This window comes from Syngnathoides biaculeatus, chromosome 22 (assembly GCF_019802595.1).
Source record: "Syngnathoides biaculeatus isolate LvHL_M chromosome 22, ASM1980259v1, whole genome shotgun sequence".
Lineage (NCBI taxonomy): Eukaryota > Metazoa > Chordata > Actinopteri > Syngnathiformes > Syngnathidae > Syngnathoides > Syngnathoides biaculeatus.
In genome coordinates, this window is record NC_084661.1 from 17,180,598 (window position 1) to 17,192,997 (window position 12,400).

General features: G+C 49.3%; 1 protein-coding gene across 1 annotated transcript; it reads left to right on the plus strand.

The window, feature by feature from the left end:
- The first annotated feature begins 2,831 nt into the window (after window positions 1-2,831).
- Window positions 2,832-10,338, plus strand: LOC133495565 (carbohydrate sulfotransferase 15-like). Its single transcript, XM_061810388.1, has 7 exons — window positions 2,832-3,342; window positions 4,703-5,042; window positions 6,936-7,079; window positions 7,861-8,020; window positions 9,086-9,242; window positions 9,361-9,508; window positions 9,807-10,338. Exons 1-7 carry the CDS (start codon window positions 2,869-2,871, stop codon window positions 9,998-10,000), a joined length of 1,617 nt encoding a protein of 538 aa, XP_061666372.1. The 5' UTR covers window positions 2,832-2,868; the 3' UTR covers window positions 10,001-10,338.
- The last annotated feature ends 2,062 nt before the right edge of the window (window positions 10,339-12,400 follow it).

Sequence of the window (12,400 nt, forward strand, 5' to 3'; positions counted from 1 at the left end):
TTACATTTTTAAACATCTCGTTTGCGTTCTGGCTTCAGCCGCACGTGAGATGAAAAGAGAATTTTGAAAATAGACGCAAAGCCTTCAACAAGGAAGCCACGCAAGTTTCCTACCTGGGGATGCATCAAATAGTTATGGAAAGTCTGCACACCCCTGTTGAAATGCCAGGAAGCTGGCAGCGACCGTGAAGGTGCCGCAGGAATTGCTGGCGAGTAATGACCATGTGACAACGTTTTCTTTTTTTTTAGACCACAGAACAGGGGTGTGTAGACTTTTTATATTTACTAAACCTTGACACCCCCCACACACCTTTACCAAATGCGCCAATTTTGTAGAATTTTAGTGATTCTATTCAGATTTTATTTATTTCTAGTTAGGATTTAGGGTATAATTTGTTTCATTTTTACATTTTCAACAAATCTCTTTGATTTCAATAATATAAATAAATAATGTAAATGTATTTAATTTCTGTTTACACCGTTCATAAATGAAATTTTGATGTATCATGAATAAATAATAAATACTTTTTTTTTTAAAATAACTTATTTTTGAATTCATAGCCGGGACATTTTTAAATTGATTTACTTCTTATTCTTTGGTAATCATTTAAATATTTCTCCATTTGGTTTGTGTGCCTTTCGCTACATGTTGAAAATTGAACAAGACCGCCGCCCCCCCCCCGCAAGCCCGGGATGCATTGGCCAAAAGTGAATAATGCAACGAGAGCGCCCCCCGCAGGCCCGGCATGCGCGTAACAGCCTCTGTTCTCTGAGTGCCGCGGAAGCGAGCGGATGTGGACGCCGGCGCCGCCGAGGAAGAAATCCAATTTGCCGTCTGTTTATCGTCTCGTCGGCCGGATTAATTTCACGCTCGGCTCGTCCGCTTTGCTGGCGCTCCATTTGACGCCTTAGTGAAAATTGATTTCCTTTGTTGACACACTTAAGACGCGTCATTTGCACTCGTCACTGGTCTCTGCCGCAAAGAATCCAGAAACCGAAAGTCTTCCCAATGCGTCGGCAAACGTGTACTGTACGGCTTTTCTCCTCCTCCTTGATCTTTCCTTCCACCAATCGGACGGTGGCGGCACGGTCACATGACTGCGGCCTCCCGCTAAAATATTCTATTCCTCACCAAATTTCAGGCTAATTCACTAAACTAAACATTTCAGATTGGTCCGACCAAAGTGAGCACAAGCGCTAGCGTTAGCGCACTGTTCTGTCTGGAGATTGCGCCGTTCTGCTCCACAGTCTCCACTTGGCTGCAGCACTGCCCCCCCCCCCCATTTCCAACTCCGCTCGCTCCATTTTTGACATTTCTCCCATCTTTTTGCTTCTGAGTGATGTCGGGTTATCGTTTTTTTTTTGGGGGGGGGGGGGTGGGGGGGGGCTGTCATCGCCCCTCACACAGAGAAAATAAATCAAAGTTCCTATCTGACCAGTTCCAGTTGCCCCCCCCCCTTTGCAGAGATGGGAGGGGGTTGGGGGGGGGGGGTTCGTTGTTATTCCCCGGCCTGTGTTGATGTGGCAAGATGGCGAAGTAAAGGACAAAATCGGCAGAGCGAGGATGAGGCCTCGCCTTATCAGTGGGCGTGCACCTGTGGGTTGATGAATCACCTCCACGGCGCTTCTTATCGCCTGATGAACGATCGCACGTGTGGCGGCGCGTCCTCGCTCGATTACGCCCGCGTACGCGGCTCAGACGCCCCGCATGGTCTGCTGTTGCATTCACTGACCTGGATTACCTTCAAGCGTTCGGTTCTTTAGAAGAAATAAATGAATTTCCCCCCTTTCGTCCATTCTTGACTCTTGATCCGCGTGCGAAACTCGATTTTCTGATGATATAATCCCCTTCTGACCGGCTCAGATTGGACGTGCCGGAATCCTTATCGGCGCTTCCATATTGCTGCTCGGAGCGCCGCCGGTTGGACGGGAAGCCTTTCAACGACGGCGACGACGACGTTTGGTACGGTCGTCGTGGCCTCGGGAGATTGAGGTGAAAATGGCCCAATTGGCATTTCGAACAAAATGGTGGACTTCCTGTGCCTTTCCGGGCAGGGATTCCGCACACTTGTGTGTTGGTCCGCTTAAGATGGACGCGTGTACCAAGTGAAAGTGACTTCAGGGGCTGACTAGTTGCAAAATGTGCGGTTGCAAACACAGCGGAACCTGAAATGTCCCCTTTGAACCGGAGTGATGAAGAATTCTTCATCGCGTCGTGGTACACCCACCTGACTTTGGGTTCAGTTCCCACTCAGTGTCACTATGTGCCCTGCGAACGGCTGGTGGCCAGTTCAGGGTGTGCCCCACCTCCTGCCCCAAGATGGCGAGGATGGACTCCAGGACTGCCGTGACCATCTTGAGAATAACGGCTTGAAAACTGAATGGACGACTTCTCGAGACTTTTATGGGGCGATTCTGATGATGAAATGCTGACTGAATTACTAAGTGAACTAAGTGAAACGGGGCCTGAATTTGTCAACAGTGACTGTAGTCAAAATTTCGCTCAAAGACCAGAAATCCAGAAGTGTCCCATTCCAAAGCATTTCACGTTTCAGTTTAGCTTCATGTTTTCAGAACCTCCGAAAGGTTGTTGAGGGTTCAAGTCAGCAAGGTGAATCGTTTGCCGAGATTTCAAAACGGTGACATGTTGCGGCGCCATCTGACTTTTCCCAGCGTCACGCGCAAGTGAGTCACGACCGTGTCCAGTTTGCTACGCCAGCAGAAAGGCCCCGACTTCCTGGTTTTGCGCCACTCGCCCTGCGGTTTCTCGTTCTGGGACTCGCGCATCAGAAAACATGAATCAACGCTCGTTTCTCTTCCCGTCAGGGAGGCGTCATCGGAAGAGGAGGCCCCTCGTCACCGCCTCATCATGGACAGTAGCCGAAGCTCCTCCGAGTCGCGGACTCTGAGCCACGTGGACTACAAGTACAGCCTGCTGGCTTCAGACGGGGACGACTATCTCAAGAGGCCGCTGCTGCTTCAGGTGGACGCGGCGCCCATGAACCTGTTCGCCGTCCTGGAGGTGAAGCCCGAGCCCCCGGGGAGGCGCAGCGTGCCGGGCTTCTTCCGCAGGGCGCGCCTGTGCGGCGTCCTTCTCTGCACGGCCGTCACGTTCGTCATCGTGGCCTCGTACGTCCTGACGGGGGACAGGAAGGACCTCCTGCTCACGCCGTCGCCTTATCACCGCTTGCTCAGCCCCGCGGGACCTTTGGCCTTCAACTTGTCGTCGGTCAGGGACGACGCGCACTTGCAGTCGGTGGTCAAGTCCATCGCGTCCAGGGTGGAGTTCCACGCCGGACGACAGTTGCCGGAGGTCAAGGACCTGATTCACAGTGAGCAACATGTGAGTAGCGACGTCGGGTCAGTCGGGTCACGCCGGCTGCCTCGCAGTCGTCTGGGAAAACGCCGGACGGCCTTTTTCTTTTCAGACTTTGCTGGCTTTTGAAAAAGAATTCAAATGTTCTGGTGGACAAGCCTTTCAAATTTCACCATTAGTGAATTTTGGGAACCGGTGGTGGTATCGGTAGATGGGGCGAGGCCATTTTGAGCTCCATGGCGACGGCAACACTAAGCTAGGGACGTCAAAGTGGTCAGGGCATTCCCCCTTGCTATCTATGGGCGTCGTGCTAACCAAGTGATTGTCAGCCTCAAAGTTCTTCCTTAAAACCAAAAATGGAGACTTCCTGGGTCATTGTAGGCGAAGCTTTTTTCCGACTTATGAGAAACATGCTTACAAAATGTCACGTTGCTAATAAAATGAACAAAAACAACATCAAAGCCAGAATTTTTTACAAAGATACTCCTCGCCAATCACGTTGTCAGTCTTCCACAAAACTCAAAGTCATCCCGTCACGGCCGCGGCCTCACCGCCTCTTCGCTCGGTCGTTAATTCCAATGATAACGACCGGTGGCGGGGCCATCCGCAACGTAACTCATTTCTCGGCCTCGGCGCTAATGAAAAGGAGCGCGGCCGCCGCACGGGACGATCGATACCCAGCGTCCGACGTATCTGGCCGTTAATTGCATTTGGAGGAGACGCCGTCTGGCTTCGTTCACGCTTCCAGCGTGAGGAGAATGTCAGCGTTGCCGGTTCCGCGCCTAACGACGCTCTTCAAACCTTTTGCGTTTATTTCTCTGGTGAAGACGCCAGCCGTCGTCGATCCAAGTACCGGAAAGAATACCGAGATCGGCATTGATATGGCTCAAAAGCAACGTAACGTGATCAATACTTTAATTTCCGTTCAGGACGGATAACACTGCACGCTTTTTTTGTCGTATTTACACGCGCTGCATTCTAGAATCTCGTGTCGATCCATTTTTGTTTTTTCTCAAACCTCGAATATTCTCGCATTTATCCGGAATGAGAGCTACACCCGAATTCTGCGATCCTGACGCTCATCATCTGATTTTGGATCAACTCTGTCCTGACGAATTCCACTTGACGCGAAAATATAACAAAATGTCATCCTGGCATCAAGACTCGCAAAAGACGTCACCGTTCCAGTTATTGTCCTCGTGCGCCGACCTGTGGTTGGATTCTAAAGTGTAAAAAAATCAGTTTTTGAAACGCTTAACGGTGTCTGGCAAGTCCGCCGTTGCTCGCAAGTCGCGTCGGCGCCTCGAGATACGAGCTTAACGGGGCCTGACTTACGTTTGGTTTTCGAGCCGCGTTGAACGGACGCGTTTCTTTCTCGTCCCTCCAGATGTTTTCCGTCACCCCCCGCCGATTCCTCCCGGGCTTCCGCAACCCCTGCTGGTACGAGGAGTACGCCGGCAACGTGACGTCGGACCCGTACCGCGCAAACTCGTACGCGCGCTACGCTCGCAGCTTCCGCGCCGTCTTCCAGCACTTGAGGAGCACGTTCCGGAAAAACTTGCTGAGCCGCGACGGGAAACTCTTCCGCATCCGCTGCCTGCCGTACTTTTACATCATCGGACAGCCAAAGTGCGGCACCACCGACCTTTACGACCGCTTGCGGCTGCACCCCGACGTCAAGTTCTCCACCTTCAAAGAGCCGCACTGGTGGACCCGCAAGAGGTTCGGTGAGTCCGCCTGATGCTCCCAATGTGGCTTTACTCCAGTTATCATCCTTGAATTATGATCATTCATTTCCCAGCACACCAATTGGATCAATACATTCTTGAGTGACTAAATACGGGTACAGCCGGATTATGGCCAGGGGGGGCGCTCTCGAGTCACAGTAAGACTCAAGTCACCAAAGGCGGCAGGCACCTGACTGATTTGGCTATTTACAATAACACTGAACCTTCAAACTTTCCAATTTGATGTTCCCGTGGCTAAAAAGCCAAGCGTGGAGAGTCTCTGTCGTCGAAATAGAATAAACCCAGTCAATGAATCGCTGACACAAGCTTCACAAACACCCCAATTCCACGCTCTTCCTCATTATTATTATAATGAAGTTATTATGCTTCTTCCTTGCGGTCGCACAAAAGCCAAAACACTCATCACGTGCGGTATAACTGCGGCCTTCCCACTGAAAACGTAAGCGGTTGCACTTCTTCCACAGTCGCCAAATACGTGAAAGTCGACCGCCGGAAGATTGTGCGCTTCCGAGTCGGCGACTTTATGTCGCCGCAGGATTGAAAGTCTGAATGTTTTTCAGGCAATTACGAAATAAAAACATTTGACGTCACGCGTTTTGTACGACGTGCAGATCTGTTTCCGCCTGTCAAGATTATTATTATATTTTTAAAATTCCTGTATTGCATCACTCACGGCTGTTAGACTTATGAAAACTTGTTTTGTTGGGGAGGGGGGGGGGGCATACTTGTAAAATTTGCAATATTACAGAAATAGGCCCAAATCTTTTTTAAGTGCACCCTTGATGACGCTCAAGTTGCAAAAAAATATAATTAGCGCACGGCTCATCCCCCGCGCAGTACTCATTTTACACAGAAGAGATAAAGGTTTGATTGACTTTAATCTGTATGACTCATAAGTTTTAATTGACCCAGCGATATTCCTCCATTCGCGGCGGTTCTTTTGCGCCTTTGGGATTTGGGTCTCGCTCCTTTATGGCACTTAAAAGCTGCGCTTCAATTTGAGTGAGTGGATTGCAATCAACGCGAAAGAAAAGTACTTTACCAGTACTTTTCGTCGTGTTACCAATTCATACGCACAAAATACAGCTCCGAGGCAGGAGTGACCACAGTTGCCAATTTTTTCCGAGATACGAGCCAAATCGGACGGTTTTGCGGTTGACGCGCGTGAACTCAACTCAAGTCCCTTCTCATCAAGGACAGAAAGTACGAAGATAGTAAACAATTCTTCAGAAGTTGAGGTTGCATGTCAAGTTAAAGAAAACTTAAATCGAATGACACGTTGTGTATTAAAAAATAAGCACATGCCACCATTGCTTTGCCATAACAAGCTTCGTTAGCTCGACGCTAACACCCGATGCAAAACACCGCAGACAGGCAAAATAATAGCGGCATTAGCATTGTGCGTCAACTCGTCAACACTGTATTGAAACCAGTAGACAAGCAATATATACTCACAGGCATTTATTCTTTATCCTCTGCGAAGACCAGTATTACCGCAGCTCACCGAGGAGCTGAGACCGTCTCCATGATTTGTACATCGCCAGGCCTGTCTTATACTGACCCCCCCCCCCCCCCCCCCCCGGTGGCCGAGACGCGCAGACCAGGATTTCTGTTTGCCGACGTTCACACGAAACAAAAAAAGTCGAGCGACGAGGGTGCTACTAATTTGGAAAGTCGGCATCCAATCGCACGGGTCCTTTGCGTGAAAATTAACTCGACATGACTCGGCCCAGCCGATTGCGAGCCCTCGAGAGTCCTTTTTCCGACCCTGGCTCATAATTACGTCGCGCTAGCTCATGAAGCTCGCCCACGTAGGTCCAAAAGCAGCTAGTCAAGCGTGTCCGTGGCGTTCTGATTGGTTTTGCCCTTCAGGGATCGTCCGTCTGAGCGAGGGCTTCCAGGACCGCTACCCGGTGGAGGACTACCTGGACTTGTTCGACCAGGCCGCTCACCTCATCCAAGGCAGCCCGCCGGCCAACGGCAGCGGGACGCCCGCTCGCCCCGACCTCATCATCGGTAAAAGCCGACGTCGCGGCGCACACACTTGGAGAAGAGCACTCAACAGAATCGAGCGTCCGCTGTACGCATGGCGACGTCCGAACCGGCATCCAAACAAGCAATTTAATGACTAACCGGCCAATCAAATATTTAATAGCGCCGTGATGAACATTTCCTTGCGCGTCGCTGCTATTGAGCGCATCTAATCTCGCCGGTCTTGTTTTCATCATCATTCAAGGCCTTAAAACCCTCGATCAGCATTCCCAGCGACCACACGAGTCCCCCTTTGACTTTTCATAATTGTTCTCCACTGCTGCGTCATTTTTTGCTGCACTTTATTCCGAGAATTGTGCATAAAAGCACTTCAAAAGAAGGAAAAAAAAAAAGTGCCTCTCACAAGACATCCGACAGTCGCCGTCGTGAATTCGATGTGCAACTCCAAAACTCCAGCGGGGGGCGATGATGCGCATTTAAAAAGTGAATCAAGAAGAAAATCTGAGATCGGAACCTGAATCTCAAAGCACGGTCACTGAAAACCTTCTAAATAATGTTACAAGCTGAAAAATGTTTAAAGTTTTACTCCCAAATTAGCCCTTGTAGTCAATGTAAAATAACGATTGTTTTATTTTTACAAAAAGTGTGGAAAAACCGTTAAATGTTGCGAGTAACGTGAATGATTAACTTTTCATTGTAAATTAAAATAGCGGAATTTGTGCATACTCTTGGACAGCGACGCTACGCGAGTCAAACTTGTCACCATAACCATAAATAACCATAAAGTCGTGTTGAATTCCCGCAGGTGAAGCCAGCGCCTCCACCATGTGGGACAACAACGCCTGGGTGCACTTCTACGACAACGCCAGCGCCGGGGGGGAGCCGCCCTTCCTCATCCAGGACTTCCTGCACGCCCTGCAGCCCGACGCCCGCTTCGTCGTCATCCTCAGGGACCCGGTGGAAAGGTGAAAACGCTCATTTTCGCTTGACAAGTTCAACAATTTCAACCCTCCCCCTCCCAAAAAAATATGACAACTTCAAATGGTCAAATAAATATAAATAATGATTCTTATAGTTCTTATAGTCATTTTTGGGTTGCATTTCATGCCTTTTAAAGCCACGCACACACACGCTCAAAGTGACAGACACTACAGTACAATGCTGACAAAAAAGCCAGGATGGTGCCCTCAAGTGGACACCAACAGCAGCTGCACCTCACTTGCCCATGCGGCGATCGCCGGGTTGCTCCAGACCCGTCAAACAATTCTTAGCACCGTACACAGAGTACCTTTGAGAATCCCATCGCCAACTCGTCACGTCAAACCGAAGAAAGCGACGGCAAATGCGAGAGGCCGACGACAGAATTTCAAAACGCGCAAAAAAAACCCCGAGCGCCGCAACGTACTCGGAGCTCCTCGGCGACGGTTGCTTCCGGTCGGTTCCAGCATTTCCACAAGCGAGCCGGGTCACGTGGGCCTGGCGCCCTGGCGACGACCCGCTCCGTGGGCTGCACCCGAAATTAGCCTCCGAGCTCCTCAGGCGTACTTGGGGGCGGGGGGCGTTCAGCGGGAAACGCTCCAACAACTGCACAAGGTTGCCATTCATCAAGCGCTCGACAGCCGCTCGCATTCATCCGGGACGAACTACACTATTTTCCAAAAGTACTCGCAGATGCACGTACTACATTTGTGCCGGCACGCTTGAATCCGGCATAATATCGGTCGGATTTCAACCTGGGCCCACTTTTTTTAAACCCCGCCTCCCTACAGCAAGGCCGTGATTGACTGCCACAGATTCGATTCGTTTGGATAGTTTTATAGTTAGATAGTAGATAATAATAGATAGTTAACAAAATATTTTCGGGGTTTAATCTTTAGATCTGTGTATTGGGGAAGGAACATTCATCTCGAGGGGCGAGGCCAGCAGGCCCCAGTGGCAGGGTCTGGTAATGTCTAATCATGCAATTTTTACCCGCACAATCAGCGGGCGAATCCTTCTGAACATCACGTTATCCCCCCCCCCCCCCCCAGGCTCTACTCGGACTACTTGTACTTCGGCATCGCCAACAAGTCGGCGGAGGATTTCCACGAGAAGGTGTCCGAGTCCCTGCAGCTGTTGGACGGCTGCCTCGCCGACTTCACGCTTCGCTCCTGCGTCTACAACACCACCCTCAACAACGCCATGCCCGTGAGTTACGCCCCGCCTCAAGCTTGCCACCCTCCCCGTCCAAAAAAAATTGCAATTTCGAGACGACTCCAAAATAAAAAGACAAACAACAGCAAGATACATTTGCGGCGTTTTGCAGGTGCGACTGCAGGTGGGCCTCTACGCCGTCTACTTACTGGACTGGCTGAGCGTCTTCGGGCGGGATCAGATCCTGGTCCTCAGGCTGGAGGACCACGCCTCGGACAGGAAGCGCACCATGCACACCGTCTTCCGCTTCCTCGGCCTCGGTGAGCGCCGGAGAGCAAGTCGACCCATTCCCTCAGAAAAAAAAAAGATAGGAAGGAAAAAATAAAAATCTTGACTGCATTCTAGTCCTTTTCATATCCTCTCTTCTATTTTGGGCCTACAAATGACACCCCCCCCCCACACACACACACACGAAATATTAGTGGCTAGTGCAACACTGGCCTCTAGTGTGGAGACACAGTAACGGCAACCCAGTTGGATTTGAGGTTGCAAAACAGGGAAAAAATCCCCAAACTGCGAACCTTTGCTCCATTCTTATTTTGATTTTATCGCTTGTAGATCCCCTGAGCCCGCAAATGGAGTCGGAACTGGACAGAAGCCCGGCGTCCAATAGCAGGAGGCCGGCCGACAAGAACCTGGGCCCCATGCTGCCCGCCACTCAAACGGTCCTCCGGCACTTCTACGCGCCCTTCAACCGCAAACTGGCCCAGGTCTTGCGCAATGACTCCTTCCTGTGGCACGCCCGAGTATGACCTCTGACCTCTACCTTGAACCCCGCGTAATTGACGTCCGGCCCAAAAGATTTGTACTTATTTATGAACCCCGCAAGATGGCAGCAAAGGACTTTTTTATTTTCCTCTCGGACGAGGCTACGGCCTGACTCAGTGAAGCTCCTCAGCTCACGTCAACACAGTTGCTTGGTACCAAGATGCCGCTAGCGAACTATATTTCCCATCCCTGCTCAGTTTCCGCTGGCATCAGTCGTCTTTAACGAGTGCCCTTAAATTATTTTTTTAATTTATAAAAGTAGCAGAAGTTAATCAAAGATGGCAAATAGCACAAGTGTGTTTCTGTGTACAAGATGTACAGTATAAAGACTTTTTTTTTTTTTTTTTCAAAAAAATGTCAGTGGTCCTTTTCCTGAAAGACAGTATACAGAGTTTAATGCTACCGCGGCGCTAACGCTATCGTTAACACTAGCACTAATGCCCGTGCTAACGCTAACAGGGCCGGTTAAAATAAAACATATTGGTAAATATCACTGAGACAAGCCAGTAACGCAGCAGCAACACGCTAGCACAGCGCAAACAGGGCAGGTATAAGTCACTTCCTCGGCACATATATTCCACCATTCATTCTTACCCTTTCCGCTCGAGTGCCCCCTTGCGGCCGTTAGAAAAAAAATACACAAATTAGCCGCATCACCTCATAAACCGCAGGGTTGAAAGCGTGTTAAAGAAGTCGCAGCTTGTAGGCCGTAAATTACGGGTATACCAGTGCAACACTACCCCCTGGTGGCAATTATATGCCCTTGCAATTCATTTTTTTGCAGGGGTGAAAAGCATCTTGAAATCCTGGAAGTTGATGCGCCAGAATTCATGATTGAATCTAACTAATAATGCCAATAATGGATTGATTTGTTTTGCGTAGTTGTTGCACGCCTGAGTCACATTTTCCAGCACTCAACCCCCCCCAAAAAAAAAACACCAAAGACAAGGCGATATGATGAAGCCATACCAAGTGCATATTTATTATGTATGAGTCTTCTTCATAAGTGCTGCGCGGCGTCTTCAGTTGTTGCACAAGTCAGTGACGTCACATACTAAGAAAGTGAATCTGGATTGGCTGGGTGTTGGCTTCTGACCTGAAGTAACCCCGCAAAAACGACAACATTTCTGCTTCTGAGCAAAATGGCAGACATACTGAAACTTTTTTGTGCACCTCTTCGTGAAAGGTGTTGTAAACTGGACCGTTATTGGATTTATACTCATTAGGAAGCAAAAAAAAAAAAAAAAAAGCAAAAACATTCCAGCGCAAAGCAACAACACGATGAGGGTGCAGTTTGGTAACTCTTTCTTGGGGTTTTAAAAAAAAAAAAACAAAGGTTAAAGGTTAAGAAAATGTTGGCAGCAAACTATGAAAGACATCTCGTCCGGCAAAGCGCACAGCAAAAGATGAACCTTTGCATACAATTGATAAATAAAAAAATAAAGCACACAATTTATTGACTTAGCAGCCAATCAAATAGCGCCACCATGAACGATGAACTTGCACGTCGCTGCTATTGAGCGCATCTGATCTCGCCAGTCTTGTTTTCATCCCGGTAATATTATCTTGAGAGCATACAACTTTACTCTCAATATTATGTTTTCCTTTTAGTCAGGAATGCATATTTGTGCAACACTACCCTCTGATGGCAATCACATGCCCTTGCAATTATTATTTTTTTCTTCCAATTCTTGAAGTTGATGTGCAAGGATTCATCGAGTCTAACTATCCATTTTCTTAGCTGCTTATCCTCACAAGGGTCGTGGGGAGCGCTGGAGCCTATCCCAGCTGTCGACGGGCACCCTGAACTGGTTCCCAGCCAATCGCGGCGCACATCGAGACAAAGAACTGTACTCACAATCACACTGATGGGGCAATTTAGAGCGTCCAATTAATGTCGCATGTTTTTGGGATGTGGGAGGAAACCCGAGTGCCCACTCCGAGAAAACCCACGCAAGCACGGGGAGAACATGCAAACTCCACACAGCCGGGTCCCGGATTGAACCCGGTGCCTCAGAACTGCATGAGTCTAACTAATAACGCTAATTATGTATTGATTTATTTTGCTTGTTTGTGTGTAGCGCGCCCGCATCGCATTTTCCTGCACCGAACCCCCCACCAAAAAGCACCAAAGACAAGCCGATAAGATGAAGTCATACCAAGTGCATATTTATTATAGATGCATAAGCGCGGCGTGGCGTCTTCATCGGTTGCACAAGTCGGTGCTGCAGCAGGCCGCGCTGGAGATGCCGGGCCTGTTCAGCAGCTGGCAGCTAAACTTAGTCATGCAGCCTTTAAAGTAGCTTGGAGCTGGGGGGGGGGCACATAAACGTACGAGTCAAAACCAATGCAGCCACCAGACAAAATGATACTGACGAATTTTG

What these genes read in the sequence shown, in the direction of transcription:
- LOC133495565 (XM_061810388.1), top strand. Translation starts at nt 2,869, where the DNA reads ATGGACAGTAGCCGAAGCTCCTCCGAGTCGCGGACTCTGAGCCACGTG. An exon ending in TGATTCACAGTGAGCAACAT is followed by an intron (nt 3,343 to 4,702) that starts GTGAGTAGCGAC and finishes TCGTCCCTCCAG; the next exon opens with ATGTTTTCCGTCACCCCCCG. An exon ending in CCCTCAACAACGCCATGCCC is followed by an intron (nt 9,243 to 9,360) that starts GTGAGTTACGCC and finishes GGCGTTTTGCAG; the next exon opens with GTGCGACTGCAGGTGGGCCT.